Source organism: Polyodon spathula, chromosome 4, assembly GCF_017654505.1.
Source record: "Polyodon spathula isolate WHYD16114869_AA chromosome 4, ASM1765450v1, whole genome shotgun sequence".
NCBI classification, from domain to species: domain Eukaryota; kingdom Metazoa; phylum Chordata; class Actinopteri; order Acipenseriformes; family Polyodontidae; genus Polyodon; species Polyodon spathula.
Genome location: NC_054537.1, coordinates 81,474,210 through 81,492,949, shown reverse-complemented (window position 1 = coordinate 81,492,949; position 18,740 = coordinate 81,474,210). Strand labels below are relative to the sequence as shown.

The 18,740-nt window shown below is 37.1% G+C and overlaps 1 protein-coding gene and 1 non-coding gene across 2 annotated transcripts; both read right to left on the bottom strand.

Annotated features, from left to right (window-relative positions):
* Positions 1-1,120: 1,120 nt before the first annotated feature.
* LOC121314940 (polyadenylate-binding protein 1-like) lies at positions 1,121-15,372 on the bottom strand. Its single transcript, XM_041248723.1, has 15 exons — positions 14,534-15,372; positions 13,113-13,306; positions 12,103-12,218; positions 10,922-11,052; positions 10,648-10,742; positions 10,329-10,466; positions 6,658-6,753; positions 6,105-6,377; positions 4,306-4,396; positions 4,039-4,155; positions 3,616-3,767; positions 2,934-3,018; positions 2,495-2,625; positions 1,935-2,033; positions 1,121-1,546 (listed from the first exon to the last, which is right to left on the bottom strand). Exons 1-14 carry the CDS (start codon positions 14,724-14,726, stop codon positions 1,941-1,943), a joined length of 1,905 nt encoding a protein of 634 aa, XP_041104657.1. The 5' UTR covers positions 14,727-15,372; the 3' UTR covers positions 1,121-1,546; positions 1,935-1,940.
* Positions 11,672-11,808, bottom strand: LOC121315207. Its single transcript, XR_005950213.1, has one exon. It is a non-coding gene; the product is annotated as a small nucleolar RNA SNORA5 (small nucleolar RNA).
* Positions 15,373-18,740: the final 3,368 nt, after the last annotated feature.

Below are 18,740 nucleotides of genomic sequence, written 5' to 3'. Positions count from 1 at the left end.
ATCAATAAGCTATTAACAGCCAAACGAGCAAGATGGGCCAAATGGCCTTCTCTCGTTTGTAAACGTTCTTATGTTCTTAAAGTAAGATAAACAAAAGCCTGTAATTTAGTATTGACTTTCTAGGTAAGCATTTAAATACTTACATGTATTTATCATAACTGGTGAAAACCATCAATTTTGATTGGAACACTTTCTGCTTTAATTTTGAAATACTATTTTTAGAGCATGAAATAAGCCATTTAATAGTGGGGGAAAAAATACACCCCAGCTATAGCTGTATTGTTTTCCACACTCAATGGCAAGCACAAATGTTCCTCAGCCCAAGTGGTTATGGCAAGATGAAATGTTCCTCAGCCCAAGTGGTTATATTAAGATGAGATTTCCACCCTGGATATACTTATTGGCAGCCCCCCCCCCCCCCCCCAATATCTATCTTGTACCTCAAAATAGGAGTTGAATGGATTTAGAAGGTAGTTGAACACCAAATCTTTACTTCCTTTAAACAGCTGGTTGAAAAACAATACATTTTTCTAGTCATTTACCAGACTTTGAACACTGCCCAATTTAAAAAGGAAAACTTGCAAGATACGCTGTATTTGGAATAGCAGAGGATGCGAGATTCAATTAGGCAGAAACAATAGCTGGACATCTAAATTTGTTTTGTTACATAATAGATTCAATTTCAGTACTAGTCCTAAACTGCAAAAGCATGCCTATCACTTTGTATCTCACAAAACAGGTGGTGAAAATTGGGTCAATCTGAGCTGAAGGCCATACAAGTATTAATGATTTGGCATTTAGAGCTGAGCTTTGGAGTGCTGTACAGTCTTTATTCACCTGCAGGGCTTATAACTTATAAGCCAACTGCTCAACTATGGAATATCACAACGTGCCAATGCAGAAACACAAATATACAAAAGCATCAGCGGTGCACTGTGAACTGCATACACTACACAACTGGAGCACTAACTGTAGCGGTGTCATTTGAAAGTGTTTTGAAGTTTTGGATGTGTCATTTCAAAAAACAAAAGCATGAAAATGGTATCATAAAGTGTACATGATAGCACCACAATCACTACCATCTGCTCTTAGAAAGTTTACTGCATAATGAGGACTAAGATTCAGATGTTTTAAACGGTTTTATTAAAGCAAGCATTTTTTTCAATCCAACTATTTTCCCAATGCTCAGCTATCAAATTCCACTGCCAACTAAAACAGTGTTGATATTCTGAGCATTTCACACAGTAAAGGAATAAAAAATAAAAAGAAAGGAATGCTTTCAGTTTCATGTACTGTGGTGAAAATTATCAAACCCCGGGTTTTTATAATTTTTTATTTAATTTTCTTTTTCATTTTTTTTCTTTTTTTTTGTTTAAATATATCTAGGTCTAGCTTTAGCTTCTCTAGACCTGGCATCAATTCTCTAAAGTTTCCTTTCCTTTTTTATAGGTTTTATTTTTTTGCAATGTTTTGAGTATTTTAGCATTTTTCAATGTTTAATTTTTTTTTCTTCGGTGAAGCAAGTTGGTCTCAAGGTCCCCCATACCTTTGAAAAAACAAAACAAAAAAACAAAGGATTGTTAAACCCCTTCCTATCATACAACCAGGTGATGCACTCGCATATTCAAATTAATCTAAGGCACATGTCACATGGTACGTAGGACAAACATTGCAGGTGTCATGAAAAGTTGATCCTTATGATCTGCATTTACAAATAGATTAGTATAATGCCCATTTAGTTCCAACAAGATGTAAACTTCATATCAGTGCAGTGTGAAAACCATGCAACTTACAAAAGGTATCAAATTCACATTATGATGTCACTCTGATGGCAGTACTGAACAGCATGGCATATCAAGAGAATACAAATCACACACTGCATTAAAATATTTTAGTTAGTTAATTAGCTTTATAAGGAGATTTACACCATTTACCTTTGCTTAGACACTCGGAACACCAGCTGAATTGGTTACAGATTTCTGCGCAGACTCTTTGGCCTGATGGGCCTGCAGTACAGCTACAGCTTCATCAACCTAAAAGGCAAAGGGAAAGACTTGAAACTAAGCACACAATACAACATACTGCTTCAGGTATGAAATGGCATATAAGCGGAATCTAAAAAAAACACTGATTTACTGCCCACCCAAAGCATAAGATGCCAGGGAACTTAACTGGCATTAGTAGGATGTCACATTTCACATAAAAGTATTACTAATGACAAGTTCCATTTATTCAAAGTTTGTTAGTCACTTGTCACAAAATTCTGCAGCTGTAAATGTAAGTTCAACCTGCCATAGCTATGTACCTGTGTTTAGAGTCCTTATTTACTATTTCCAGGGTTATAGATGTAAATACATTGTCAAGAATTTAAATATTTGAATGACTTATCCAAGTAGGTCATTGCAATTACACATGAAAAGGTTTATTGTAATTAATTTACAGCCTGAATTTAATACAGCTGTAATACTAAGACTGCTTTGTATTTAGGACTGACCTTAGATCGCAGAGACTCTGGAGACTCCAGCATGTGGAGCAGCTCAGAGTTGTCAATCTCCAGAAGCATTCCAGTGATTTTTCCAGCTAGACTGGGATGCATTGCCTGGATCAGTGGGAAAAGACGCTCACCTGCAAAACACCCACACTAGTTAGCCCAAGTCTAGTTACAAGTTTTACCAGTTAACAGAACTAAAATACTGTTTTAGCTGCTATAAAATGTATTAATATGCAGACAGCTTTTAAAAGCTTGATAGAGCAGGCACATTTTAGGAAAAACTACCTTTAAAATTGCTTTGAATAAAAAGTCGATGGTTTTAATATAAGTACAAGTTAGGGGCAACTACTATAGAAATAATCTTATTTTAATACAACAGGTTTGGTGCCAATAACTAACTTACACATGGCAGATTACATTGGTCTTATTCATGTCAACTTACCCAGCATCTGCTTTTGCTCCTGTGGAGGAGCAGAGGCTAGCATAGAAGCAGTCAAAGGTTCCTGGCCTTGCACATGGACAGCAGGCTGAAGAAGAAAACCACGTTAGTCAGTGTTGAATAGACACATTTTTTCGCAGATTACAGCAATCTGTCACATACCTGCCCTGATCAACCTCTTCAGCTACGTTAGTTTATTATTGAACAGATTGTACAGCCTACCAAAGCTTTCACACGCTGTTGTATGTGCTCCGTGTGCTGCCATTGCTGGTAGTGTCACGTGAGCTATTCAGTGTATGGATATGTAAATAAATCCTGTTCGCCTGAGGGGCTTAACTTTGACCTCCTGCCTGTCTACAGTGAATGCATTCACCCATGCGGCAGACAGCTACCCTGTCACATGCATTAATACAATGTATCTTTCTAGCTGGATCTCAACTGTGTGAATATAGTAATTGTTAGTTGTGTATAATGGTATTTAAAACAGGATTCATTAATCCGCTTTTTTACATACGCGACGGATTAATGTGCTACAATACATAAAGTTCCACTTTTGATTTGGCAAATCTGCATTGTAGTTTAATTTACTTTATTCTCACTCAAGCAAGACTGCAATGGAAAAAATGGTCACAATAAATGTCCCTCAAGTATGAAACTTATTGCACCTAGCACAGCCACTGCTCACCTGCTGCATGGAAACCTGGGGCTGAGTGTTGAGATGCTGTTGAGGATTGCGGACTCCGGCAGCGTATTTGTACTGTGGAACACCACGGACTCCGGGAGCAGCTGCAGCAGCCGCAGCAGCAGTGGCAGGGCGTGGTCCCATTGCCTGTGTTGCTGTATGAGCAGAGAATTAAAGACACAGCTTTAGATGTCTGGATTCAGATACATGTACAATAATTTTACAGTATTTCACACTAATTTTTTATTTTAATCTTATTAAAAACCTTCAAGATTTTCAGTTATCAAACAAAGCAATAGTTGAGGCCATCTAAAGCCAAGTGCCTTACTAAGTAACACAAAAAAAAAATGCACAAGCTGTTCTCCAGATATCTAAATTCAAGTCAAGATATTCATGGGCTGTAGCAGAAAGTTACAAAACACTAACCAACTCGCTGAGTGGACATCACACGTGGAACCCCCTGAGAGGAAGTTGGTCTCATTGCACTGAAGGTTGGTGCTCTTGGGGCTGACGGTCGGAGGGCATTGGGCATGCCCTGGAAATCTTTATTAAAACAATATTAATTTATATAAAGATAAAAATAAATATATTCATTCACTTTATATCTCAACAGTTCAACTCGGATGGACACTGGATCAGTGAAGAAAATCACTAGATCTTATTTGAGGCCATCGAATAAATGAATGTACTTACGCTGTGGCCTCACACCCTGTGTAGTCCAGCGAGGGCTAGGTCTCAGCTGCGCAAGCTGGCTTGTTGGGTAGTATGCAGCTCTGTTCTGAGCCTGTAAAAGCAAAGAATGGGTTATCCACAGTACATATTACATTTGAACTGGGGATGCCACGGTTAAGATTCACAAATTCAACTGAAACTCATTTTTGCACTTAAAAAAAGTGTCTGCAGTCTCGATATAAGCCAGCAGCATTTTCTAGAGCTCATCACACACTTTTCTGCAAGTAGACAGTTAATGTTAACATCCCTTAACTCCAATACATTAACAAATCAAGTTATGACAAGACTTGCCCGATTCACTCCGACAGACCACAGTACAGAAGTCAAGTCTGCTAAATTACTGTGCAGGCCTATATGTTCAATTTAAATGTTAAACTGAGTTAGCTGAGGTACAGAACCCTTGTGAAGCTAGTCCAGGAATCAACTAAAAACAGAAGGTTCTCCCCCCTTCCCCCAATTAAAGAACAAAGTTAATGTTGCGGTTCACAAATATTTATTAATTTATTAAAGAAAATATTTACAAACAAAACACTAAAAGCCACAAATAATGCATTTTCTGTATTAAACAAAAAAGCATGGTAATAGAATCCACAAAAACTAAATTCCGGAAAGATCAACCCCCCCCATTGCTCTTAATATTAAAGCAGACCAAATGCTGCAGAAGTTCAGAACCTATCAGATTTTTAAATTCATAAAACCATAAATTAGGGCTTTTGTTTTCCAGTGCTTACTTTGTGCTATTTTCAAGTTATGTAAATTGTTTTTTTGTTTTTTTTCTGGGGCTTTCGCTTTTTATATACCTCTATGAAATTATTGCTTTTCGGTTACTTTCCAAAATACTTAGGCATTTGTCAAAATATGTACAGTAGTAAAGTGACAGTACTTGCACACTTCCTTCGCTGTCTTCCACAACAGAACCCTTACGGTTACAGGCACACTTCTGGAGTTTTTGTGTAGGCATTTTTTTATATTTTGCCACAATTTGCTATTCTACTTTAAATCTTTCATATTAACTAATACAGCTTTAACTGCCGTGAACAAGCCTCCATATTCACTGTAATCTCGTTTTATCTTGCAAGCAGTCAGAAATAGAAATGTAGGAATGTGCTATGGTGCTGCCACTCAGTAGTTGGGGTGGGTTTAAAGTATTCAAAACAAATCAATGACAGACAGTCACGATTGAGGGATACTGATCAACTGCACTGGGAAATGTATTTTTTTGTAGTAGATTTTATGGGGTGGTCAACGTGAATTGAGTAGACCATTCCCACTATTTTTTCTGTGTTTATTGGCTAAAAACTGATTATTTTTTTGTATTACAGGGGGGTTAGAGATTTAAAACGAAAATCAGAACTGGCTTAATTGAACATCAAAACCAGAATTTTGATTTAATAAAATAAAGTAAATAAATCTTATAACTGACTTGCACCCCTAATTTGACCATCCAAAACACCACAGTGAAATGGTAGAGTGCTTGTTTCTTCATAAATGTATCAGCCCCTAATGTCCTATTACATGTATTACAAACCAACCTGTCCTAACTTATCTACTGCGAATTACAGAAGCTAATCTAGACCATTTTTATGCACCACTGAGATGCTGCCGGTTCCCTCAGTAAGTATCCAAATACAGAAGCTCATTTAGCAAAACTTGGAAACGCAATTAACCCCAGAAACCACAAAACATGCACCTAATAATGTATCCACGAAGCACTAAACCAGTTATAAAGGTGTCACTGATCAGCCACCCTATCATTTTACCTGTGGAATAGCCGCCATGAAGTATCCAGAAGGAGGTGCTGGCTGGTAAGGGTTGATGACTGGGTTTGGAACAGCTCTGACACTGGCCATCCTCTGCATGTACTGGTTGGTCAGATGAGCCTGTCGCTCCTCCTTGCGCTGCGCCAGAGCAACGTACAGAGGCTTGGTAGCGACAATCCTGCCGTTCATTTCAGTCACAGCCTTGGTGGCTTCCTCCGGGGAGGAGAAACACACAAAGCCAAAGCCCTTGCTACGACCGCCCTCCATCATGACCTGAATAACAAAAAAAAAAAAAAAGAGGATTATTAAAGACAGACATTTCAGATATTATGAAGACTATATGCCCCTATTTACATTGGTGCATTTTGTCAGTTCAACCAAAGCTTTAATTAGTAAAAAAAAAAAAAAAAAAAAAAAAAAAAAGACAGGACAGGAAATGTGTTCATAAAACACACTAATGTAAACATTTTAAATTCTTCCACAAAGGACTGTGTCCGTCAACAGCCAGGATCTATATTCTAAGTTCCAACTAGAGAAATAAATTCTCTCTTACCTTAGCACTAGTAATGGTGCCAAATGGTGTAAACTCCTTTCGCAGACGCTCATCATCGATGCCATCATCAAGATTTTTCACATACAGATTGACACCCTATCAAAAGAACACATGAATTAGTATGTCTGACAATACCGTTATGCCATACATTCAGATATGCCAGACACAATGTACAGTAGCAAACAAATGTATTATATACCATAATTCAAGGTAAAGAGATTAGGGACAAGCATTTGGTAAACTGCCCGCTTTTTAATGCAAGCGGTGCACAATTTCAAGTTATTTAAAAATCAAAAAACAGATTTTCAATAGTGTTAGTTCAGGACAAAAAGTATTGGCACGCCTGCTTTAGTATTTTGTCGTCTTTTTGCTTTAAATTACAGCATTCAGACATTTATTGATAGTATGTTACATGTTGGTGAAATCTGGGCCCATTTTGTCTTGCATATTTCCTTTAGCTCAGACAGACTGGATACACAATGCTTGACTACAGCTTTTTCAGATCAGTCCAAAACATTCCACTAGATTGAGCACTGATGATTGCAAAGGCTATTCCAGAATTTCTATCTATTTTCTACAAGAATTCCAGTTGACTGCAGAATGCTTTGGGTTGTCGTCATGTTGGATGATAAACCATCTTGCCAATCAGCCTACGAGCAGATGGTATCATTGGCTGCACTCACTGATATTCAGATCGGAATGACTCCAGTCCCTTTACTGCTAAAGCACTTCGATACCAGGATTAAACTACCTCCATGTTTAACTAAGCTGTCCCTTTTTTCTCCAGACGTACTGTGGTCCATCACTGGATCTGAGAATTTTTGAAGAAAGCTTCAGGTTCAGGTGCCTTTGTACAGTTTTTATGCACTACTATGCCTGATGCATCTAAATCTTTCTTTAAATCCAATTTAATCCAATGAATCTTGGATTTTTTTTAGCTGCTCGGATGATTCTCCTACCTCCTGTATCCGTAATTCTTTGGCCAACCACTTCAGCACCAGCACATCTGATCTACAACCCATTCACAAACTTGCTCAGTGTCAGCTGGCCCGTTGTGTCGCAACTCAATTTTGTCTGATCTCACCGTAAGAGAAAATGACTCATTGTTGCCACTTATTACTGTGCACCTCCCAGCACTAAGCCACGAGAAAGACTTACTCTATCGCTGGTTAAATGACAGGCAAACAGAGAGAGGGATGCTGTTGACTAAGCTCAATATGACCGCATTGCCAGCATTTTTCAATCACGTGTTTACCGGTAGTGTCGCTGTAATTTTTCCTCTAAGAGCCACATGCAAACTCAAATGTTTAAAAAGAAAGGAAGAGCTGTCTAATATAGCTTACCTAATGTTCAGGTAAGAAATGGGTGCACAATCATTCGTCCGACAATAACAAACTTACAGTTGTCAAGTACACTACTGCAGAAAGGTTGAGATTAGACTACGAAACTGAATTGACAAAAGCTTAAAATTGCAATACTTTACACAACTCCTCATTTCCTGTGTATATAAATTGCTAATTTATATACCCATTTCAATAACCATTTCTGTTTTGTAATTCAGTATTATTCCCTCCCCCAAACACCAACGTTAAATGAACGCACAATAGGTACATTAGTTTTGCCCAAATTCTTGCACCAAAAAAAAAAGCAGCAAGTAGCAGCTCCTTGCGTTATCAAGAGTGTAAGAGATCGCGAACAAAACGCAATCTTGAAAAGTGCATTGATTTGTTTTAATTTATTTTTGTATAACACACTCACTACCTTACGTAGTTTAACTTGTAAAATGTGTGCTTTCACAAAAGGGGTTAGAATGTGTAGAAGAATGCTTAAAAGCATACTGTTTTTTTTCCTGAATCATGTCCAGCAATGCACCATAACAAAACTGCAAATCCTTTGCAACCAGTCTTTTCATTTTCGTTTAAAGTAGGTTAGAAATCCTAAGTAGAAGGCAGGGGGTCCTCCCCCAGCACAGGTGCTGGTGGCAACGCCCCCCACCGAAAACAAAGTTCAGGGTTTTGCAGGAGTCTAAATACTGCATATCCTGGGCCTAAATGTGCCTTAATAGGGACCCAAGATTTTCCATTACATGACAGTAGCTGTTGAACTTCATGCTGATTTGAACTCTGCTCTCTCTCCAAGATAAGCACCAACTAAGACGTAGCTTTGCAGTAAACTAATGTGACCCATCTGCATCTCCATCCATTTGCGTTGTTTTCCATCTGATGATGTAGATATCCTTCTGTCTGGTGTTGATTGCTGAAGTGTAATGCTGGCTCCAGGGATCAGCTTATTTTGCCTCCCCAGCACATCAGGACACACAACAGCTGCGATGCTGGCTCTGGGTCTCAAACCAGTGTATCACTTTGTTCATTTATTAAATGATTTTAGGCATTGATTTAAAGAGCAAGTAAAAGTTACTTGTGTCTATGAAAATTACAAAATGTTTAATTTATTAGAATTATAAAACCACAAACTTGTCTTGGCACACAGTATATTTCAAAGTAAGTCCACGTATTTAAGCAAACTGTTTGCTTTTACAATAATTACACAGAAAAAAAGTGGTGAAAGGACAGAACAAGACACCAATGAAGCGCAGAAATATTTCAGGCACAAAAACAAAGATACTATAATAGCAAGTGAGACTGAATAGAAATGTGAAGCAATTTCTAAGTTAAAGATAAGCAGTATTAACTGGTAGGAAATTTGAATACAGAAATGGTAAGCCATGAGCCGTGTTTTATTTCCTATTTTTTCATGTAATTATTTTTTTTCTTTGAATTTTATACAAATAAAAATGCCAAAAACAAGACATTACTGACGTACATTACTGGTACATTTGTACAGTTCGGCCTTCATGTAAACTCTAAACTGTTTGGTGCATTTACGGCGTCCATAGAAACATAAGCCCGGAAACGAAATGCCCTCAGAGAAGGAATGTTTCTCCACTTACATACGTAATAAACTGTGGAAAACTGTCCAAATTTACTGGAACAAAATAAACATTGACGAACAGAGGAGCATTTTTTTTAAATAACTATTTTACGTGGCTCATCTGGCAAAATAGAAAGCAATTTAGCCGAATGGAAATGAGAAGGCTGTGCAGACACCCAATACGGGACAAAAAAACAGAACAAATACAACTAGCCTACTATACCACTAAAATTAAACTGAACCGTAAATCTCAAAACTACTCACTTCTAAATCTTTTGTAGTCATTTCTGTATTACTTTAGTATAAATACATGTTAATTTGGATTCATATGTTGAATTCATATTTCTGACTATGTGAACGAAAAGACACACATTTGCCCGTTTTCCCATTGGAAATAGTGATATTTTGAAATATCACTGTCCTGGTCACAAAAGCAAAGTTTGTGGGGAATAATAGCCATTTTCTATACTTTTGAGGCATAAGCAATTAGGAAATAACACTTACTACCCAGGTAGTAAAATAGTTACACGGTGTTATTGTTTTTCAAACCTGACACCTCATTATTTCAGACCTGTCTGTCTACACACGTCTGGTTTAACGAAGGTCTACTGTACCACTTTGTCAAGTGCTATGAAATAGTAATGAATACACTGTGCTGGTAACTAAGAGGATAATGCGCAATAACCACAAACGAAGCCTTAGTCTTTAAAAATACACTGTTGGCAAGAACATTTACACACCTGGTACCGGGTCATTCTGTCCTGCTTCATTTGCTCAAACTTGCGCTTAAGCTCTGTCTGGCGCTCTACTTTCTTCTGAGCGCGACCAACGTAGATTTGTTTTCCATTGACCTCTTTCCCATTCATCTCATCCACGGCCTTAAACAAAATCATAATTTATTAAATCATTTCAAAACACTATTAACCAATTATTTCCACAAAAGGCTCAACTTGACACTTAACTGTTTCCATAATTGGCTATATTTAAACTTTGAAAATATAAAAGGCACTTTAATTAGGTGCAAAACACACAATAATGCTCAATGTTTAATTCACTTACTTTCTGTGCGTCTTCATGTCTCTCAAAGCTGACAAAGCCAAAGCCCTTTGACTTTCCACTGTCATCAGTCATTACTCTGATACTCAAGGCTGGTCCTGAAATTACAGAAAGTTTAAATCCTGCTTCTCTTCAGGAAGCTTTTGATAATCACCACAGGTTTTTGATTTTACAAAATCACACATTTAGCAAATCTAATAAAACCTGCAGACTAGACAATACACACTAACACTCCCCAGTGTCTTAACCACCACCAAGATAAAAATTCAAGATTTACCAAAAATTTCTTTCAGCTTCTCATCATCCATGTCCTCTCCAAAATTCTTGATGTACACGTTTGTGAACTCCTTCGCCCTAGCTCCAAGCTCTGCCTCACGCTCCTTGCGAGATTTGAAACGCCCAACAAATCTGTAAGAGGATTTAATTGAATACTTCGGTTACATTCATACTCAATAAGGGTGTAACAATTCAAAATACCAATGCACCGCAATCTTTTATAAAACGATCCGAACCAAGATCAATAAACATGCCAAATTATGTTTTCATTTGTAATCCCGCCACATGTACTGACCAGCAAATAAGGGGTTAGTTTTATTATTCAACAGTTGAATGTAAACTGTAAGAGGAGTGATTGAACTCGACTGCCTGCTTGTTTATGAGGGCAGAAACATTTTTAGGAAGTACGCATAAACAAAACACGACATTAACTTGTTCACAGCGTAGAAAAAAAGGGGACACACCGTAAATCTGATGTATCTCACAGTTTTATTAGAACATTTAATTTTACTAATTCTACTACTTCTCAGGATTAAATATTTTAATTAACAATCCTTTAGAGAAAGTACTTGCAAAGAAAGTATTTCGAATGTCATAAATTGCTTAAAAACATATATCAAGATACGGATTGTACCATGGCTAGTGAATTGATACGTATTGTAAACAGTGTATTGTATCATCCCTAATACTCAAGGAAACTCTAAATCCACAGTATTGCAAAATAGCTCAAAACCTACAATGTCAGATTGACATTTGTCTGTAGTATTGATATATCCCCAATATCCATTAGTTTAAGATGTGGGGCACATTAACTACAAGTTTCTTGTAGCAGCCATTTTGGCCAGTATAGTCCACAGAGAATGACATACTGAATTTGACAAGGCTGCATTTGTTTTTGGAATGAAGACAAACTGATGGTTTCACTTACATACTTCTCTGGAGCTTGGTTCCTTTTCCAAGCAGTATGCTAAATCATCTTGGTTAAGTCAGAATTATTGGCTAAACATTACTAACCAAATGTTTAAAATGTATACTCAAATGGCAATTCGTCAGTACTGCAAAGACTTCAGTACTTCAGAATTACTGAGAAATTACAAGCGTCTTTAACTGCTGCTCCTTTAACTCCTTAATCCATATGCAAAGTTACTAATGTAGTAAACTATTACTAACAGACACACTTACACTTTTCGGTCATTGAGAAGCATGCCGTTCATCTTTTCAATGGCTCTTTCTGCAGCTTCCTGGGTTTCAAAGTGCACAAATCCATATCCCTTTGAACCATTTTCATCACATACCACCTAGACAAATTAAAATAGTGTCCATCAAGGAATGTTTTTATCATTGTATTATACAGTAAGAAAATTGGGTTGCTATACATTTCATACAAGTCTGTTTGCAACCATGTTTATGGAAACAGTCCTCATTTCTTGCCACATTAAACATGTCCTGTGTATTATGTAGCAATACAAAGGATCTATCTCCCCCAAGATGGCTTTGATTATATGTAGGGCTACTGGTTTTCACTTTTAACCAATAAAACACCCTCCCCCATACAAAAACAATGAAATTGGTGGTTAGCCAATAAAAACCAGAAAAACTGTAGAAATGGTTAATCAATTCACGTTGACTTTACCCTTTCACATTAAAAAATAAAATCTACTACAAAAATAACACATTTCCCAGTGCTGCTGGGCAATGTCCCGCCTTCCTGACTTGTATATTATGGATCCATTCTGAATACTTTAAACCCACCCCAGCTACCGAGTGACAGCACAGTCCTACATTTCTATTGGAGACTCCACTTGCAAGATTTAAAACGAGATTACAATCAGGAATGGAGGCTTGTTAGCTCATTTAAGGCTGTATTACAATTAAAATGAGGATTTAAAACAAAATTGTGGTGAAATGTAAAAAAATTACTAAAACACAAAAACCCCAGAAGAACGTGCCCGTGACCATAGGGATTTCGTTGTGGAAGACAGCAAAGTAAAGTATGGACAACTTAAGTGTGCAAGTACTGTCAAGTTATGCTATACATATTTTGACAAAAAAAACTCAAGCATTTTGTAAAGTAACCAAAAACACTAATTTCATATAGCATTTCAAAAACAAAGGCCCTGAAAAAAATGCACTGAAAAATATAAATAAAAAACAAAACATAAGCCCTATTATATGCAACTATGCTCACTCACTTTACAGGAGAGGATATTTCCAAAAGCAGAGAAGGTGTCATATAGAGCTTTGTTATCTATAGATTTGTCCAGGTTCTTGATGAAGATGTTGCCCACTCCGCTCTTCCTCAAGGAAGGGTCACGCTGAGACCACATGATACGCACAGGCTTTCCCTTGATGACATCAAAGTTCATGGTGTCCAAAGCACGCTCAGCTGAAAGAAATATAATATTTAAGCTTTTATCCACCAAGTCTAGTATCTAGTATTGTACACAAAGGAATTTACTTCAATATAAATTAATGGAAATGTCTTAAGCCAAACATTGACCTTGCTCCAACTCAAAGTCTTAACTACTTCATTGAACACCTAGGTTAAATGAAAAACCTGGTTGGAAGGTGCTTCTAGAATACTCAATCCAAAAATAGACATGGTTGGAAAAAGGTGCTGGACTTGAGTGGAATTAAAGTCAGAAGAGAGTATAACTGCTTCAAAATATACATGGTATATAACAGACAAGGTATGCAAGAAAGTGTATTATAGTACAGACTACTGAAACCTGATGGTCAGGTGCTTTTCTTCCTCATCAGAAAACTATCCAGCCCTCTATATAAAATAAGTTTCATATTTAAAAAGAAAAGGGACTATTATAACTTTAGAGGTTTGTTTGGGGAAATCCATAACTGATTACTTAATTATTTTACAAACACCACTGGTCCCAATTTTAGCTCAACTCGCACGTTAAACAAAACACACGCAGCCCAACCTACCGCCGTTCGTTAAATGGTATATTCTTTGAGCCCCACCCACGTGGGGAGAACAGTTTTGCTTACCCTCATACAGCATGAAGTCAATTTAATACATTGTGAGCATACTTGTTAGTAGGGGCATAAGGTACTACATGAAACGACAAACTAGTAAATTTACAGTTTAGAAGTTTCAGTTTAACATTTTTCAGTTTGTCCAATGCGATCACTATATACTTCAGCTTTGACATCAAAACAGATTAAAATGTCGTTACTTCGAATGCCATTTTATACTTGTAGTTGCCCCTCAATTCTCAAACCTAGCGTTGCAGCGTGTGCGACCTGTATCGAAATCAACTGAGAACATCCAGCAATCTCCCAACCCTGGTTACACATTGAGTATCCAGGCCTCTCTGTGAGAGCAGGCCTACTTTTTACTTAAAACAAAACGGAGGCCAGTAAATATAATTACTTTTGACTGCAGTAAATGTTACGTTTTATTTAATAAACTACTGTATATATTTTATAATTGTACAGCAAGATCTCAGAATACGCGTGTCGCATGGCACACACATCACTAGGCCGCTTGGCAGACCTTCGCCAAAATTACTACACGTTTCATGTCTCAATATTGATCGTTAGTATATAAATAAATCAATTCCAATATTCAGAAATGTTATATTCTCTCAATACTCACCGTCGGCGGGTTGCTGGAAATTGACGTATGCATATCCAAGGGACCTTCGGGTGATCATGTCCCTGCATACCCGAATCGACAGGATGGGCCCAGCGGGACTAAATTTCTCGTACAGCATGGCCTCGGTTACATCTGGGTGGAGATCGCCGACATACAGGGAGGCCATTGGGTAACTCGGAGCGCTAGGATTCATCTTCGTAAACGCAATGGATTATAAAACAAGGAAGTAAATTTTGAAGCGCTACCTTAAAGAAAATGTCTAGTTTCAAGACTATTTTAAAATTACTTTATAATACACCAAATCAATTCTATTTAGATTTATTTTTTTAAACCTTAGACGGAATTTAAACCTAACTTAAAAGGAACGCACGGCCTGGTTTCTTAATGTGAAAAACGTGAAAAATAAAAGCGAAAAAAATCTTAAAAGCGTACCGGTACCCAAATATACTTTAATATTTGGAAAAAAAAAACTGCCAGGTTTTGATATGTGTTTAAGATTTCTCTCAAACCCACATGGGCAGCCAGGTAGACGCGACAGAGTAACGAAGAGTTAAAAAGTCTAACGCAATTCGAAAATCAAGCCGAGGCCTTTTTCGTCTTCAACACGTCGATTTTTTTTCTCGTTATTTTTTCTTCCTTGCTTTACACTTCAGTAGACGTTTCCTTGCTTCACCGTTTAATTTTTATATTTTTTACAAGAAAAGGGCAGTATTTTTTAGTTATTTTTGTGTTTTTTATTTTTTTTAGTTTTTTTTTAGTTTTTTATATAATAGGATGTGTGCCGAGGCTGCCTCTGGAACACACACACAACTAACAACCAGGGTTTAGGGGGAGGTGAGGATTCAAACGTGTCTGTTTTTATAAACTTGTTTACGTCATCAGAATAAACCATTAACCAACGGCCAGATGGAGGGACTAAAATTATGGTATATCCCACACTACCTTGTCTAAAATGTAGGAAAGGAAGAAGTCAGCACCTTTATCATATGGAAATGAATAAAATAAAAATACGTATTTGCCTGCAATTGGTTCTAACTGATATTTCTTGGAAAATTATTAGTGAAAATGTTTGTTCTTCTTTCACCGATACACATAATGTGGTCAGAGTGACGCATATAGTGAAGTGGCAGGGGGCTGGTAGAGATTGCCTCCAGTTCAAACAAGATCCAAACAGGCGCGCCTGCAACCCAGCATGCTGCATAGGAGCATGTAAAAGTTACTACCGCAATTTACTGCTTTTCACCCCATGAGCATTTGTATTGTTAACGTTACGATTTGGATGTGAAAAGTTGCACACAATGAGACTGATTAGGAAATGCTAAATAATGTATTTATGTTATATAAAATAGCCCTCAGTGCTGCATCTCCCTTCCAATTGAGGGAATGCATGGCATATGCATTTTACATAATATGCAACATTTCCACATTAGGAATCTGAAATCTTGTTCAAGCAGTAGGTTTGTCAACCAGATCCTGATTTTGCATCTAAGAAACTGAGCTTTTAATGTGTCATTAATCTGTTTTTCTACTGAGTGAAATTTGAGTGGGTGCAGACAAGCATTTTTCCAAGTTTTTGGTAAATATAAGGTTATTTTCTGCTTCCAAGATGGGAAATTACACAGTACAATAATTGTATTGTAACAACTGGCTGACACCGGGATCGTGTGTCTGCTTGAACTGTGTGTTCAGAATTTGCTGAACTCTGCTATTGCAGTACACTGCAAATCGTGTGCAGGACTGATTGCACGGTCCCGCAGCTGTGCTGTTTGTGCACGCTTGGGAATCATTACGTTATGTTTTACTGTTTGGGATAATACATGCAACTCTGCACCAGCAGTGACATCTACCAAGCGTGGTAAGCGAAGCAGAAACCTCCAGTGTTAGAGCTGAAGCAAAGTTGAATGCACAGAGGGGGAAAGAAAGTAATTCTTAAAAAAAGTAATTCTGTTAATCATGTTTTAGTATAAAATCAAACATGGTTGTGGGACACAGCAGAATCCACTTTTCAGAAAAAAATAGAGCTATCAACGATTCAACAATCATATTTTAAAAACAACAGCTCTTCTCCTCTGTCCTACCCCATGTCAGGTACTGCTGATCTGTTTTCTCTCCTTCCCTTTGACTTCAAATACTACCCCACCCCCCCATCCCCAAATCAAAAGGCGGTATCTATTTTTCTAAATGAGCTGTACCAGCAACATGGATTCAGAATAAATACACTACTATAGTCTTGATACAGTTGCACATTGGTATGGAACATGGCAATGCTGCAACATAATGCTACAGTGCATTGGTTTCATGTTATTGTGGTACCATAAGTATGTCAGAATATGTGGTACCATTCTACCAAAGACTTGTGGAATTGTTGCTGCCCTTGTGCTATGTATGTCAGATCATTTGTTACGGTACTGTAGAAAACACTGTCAATTCATTGGAAAAAGGAAGAATCCCTCATAAAAGCATAGTAAAGTGTAATAAAGTATGGTAAAGAATAGTGAAGAATGGTAAAGCATATTAATAGACATGGTGAACTATGGTAGATGCACAGTATAACAATGGGAAAAGCATGGCAAAACTGAAAAAATACTGTGGTAAGCTTTTATAAGGGATATACCGGTTTACACTTTAATATTCCTTCGAAGGGACAGCCTGGTTAAACATTAATGGACTGCATTGAACATATGATCAATAGCTTTTTTGTTGACAGGGATACAAATCTACAAAATGAAATCAGCAGAGAGTAAAAATAAAGATGTTCTTTTTACAGACATAAGATGATAAGAAAGAATCTTGGGAATAAGGACCTATCACAATGTCAGCCCCAGGGCAGTATTGCATTGTCTCTTGCATAACCCCAGGTTTTTAGATTTTACAGCATCACCTGGCAAACTATCCCAAGCTTATTTTTCTTTTTAGAAAAAAAAAACATTGCTTCAAAAGAAAGGCATTGGAGATGGGGAGGGGTGCGAGGGCTGAGTGGACTAAAGTCATTTGGTTAACAAAGGTGATGCCTGTAGCCTCAAGCATAATCTAGACAAGTAGTAGCCAACTGTTTTCCACAGAGAGTTATTTACATACTTTCAGTAGGCGTTTAACAAAAGGGGAAAGGCCTGGTAAAGTGACATTTCTATTCAGAAATCATGTTTAACAATTACAATAGGGGTGTATTTTTTCACGGTATGAAATTAGTTATTTCACGGCATATCATGGTCTAGGTATTTCATGACAATTAATCATAACATTTTTTAAAGCAGAAAAAGTGTGCTGTCACATTCAAAAAGGCTAATTTTCTCTAGAGTTACTATACAACAAATGTTCCTATATATTGAAATGCTCACGTGAAAAACAGTAAATGCTAAAATGTAGAATACAGTGGGTTATTTTTATGTCCACCTTTTAAAGATTATATTTAAAAACCATAAGTGAATTATCAAAGAAAATAAAAACATAAATAAATGTAAAAAGAACAACAGTCACGTAAAATGTCCCCTTTGTGTACTGGACAGAACGATCTTTGATGCAGCTGGTGTCTTTTTCGTTGAAGACATTTTTAAAAATTGTGCAACTCTATGCAGTGTGTTCAATTATTTACTGGAAGCAAAGTAAACCAACTGCCAGGTTCGTAAATGCAGTGTAACAGGTGGTGCGTCAATAAGGTGAAGGTTTGCACTGTTTATTTTTGATTAAAACATATGTATATTTATACTAATCTTTCAGAAATTAAAAGGGTACAGAACATTGCAAAAGCATGAATTGCATTGTATAACAATGGTAAAAACTGCACATGGTACGCTGCAAAATTGCTTTGGTAAACTTTTATAAGGGTTTTGATTAAGGGACTGTGGTGTAATGCAATATTTTATTTCACACAGTAATCCAGATGGGACCACATTGTGAAATAAAAATCAAACTGTTAATATTACAAAAGCTGTACTAACAAACTCCATAGGCACACTTTAGAATCCTTTTCCAATTTAACGATGAGTTCCTTGTTGTTACAAGGGTTATAATCGTTTGCTTGTTTTTTTTTTTTGTAAGGCAGGAATGGGTTTAAAATGTAAATGAAATAGGAGTGAAATAAAAGTGCCGTTAAGTTATCTTTTGTATTCCTTTTAAAAATGTTTGGCTAGCTTTGCCTAGAGTCTGATCCAGGGTTGGATCGCTTGTGTCACACTAATTTTTCTTACAGGATCTGGGCAGTGTGATG

Bases quoted from the DNA above. Each gene is read 5' to 3' on its own strand.
- LOC121314940 (XM_041248723.1), bottom strand. From the start codon at position 14,726: ATGAATCCTAGCGCTCCGAGTTACCCAATGGCCTCCCTGTATGTCGGC. The intron at 12,219-13,112 runs GTGAGTGAGCAT...TAATTTGTCTAG, and splicing joins GAAATATCCTCTCCTGTAAA to GTGGTATGTGATGAAAATGG. The intron at 11,053-12,102 runs GTAAGTGTGTCT...ATCCTCTTACAG, and splicing joins CTTCTCAATGACCGAAAAGT to ATTTGTTGGGCGTTTCAAAT.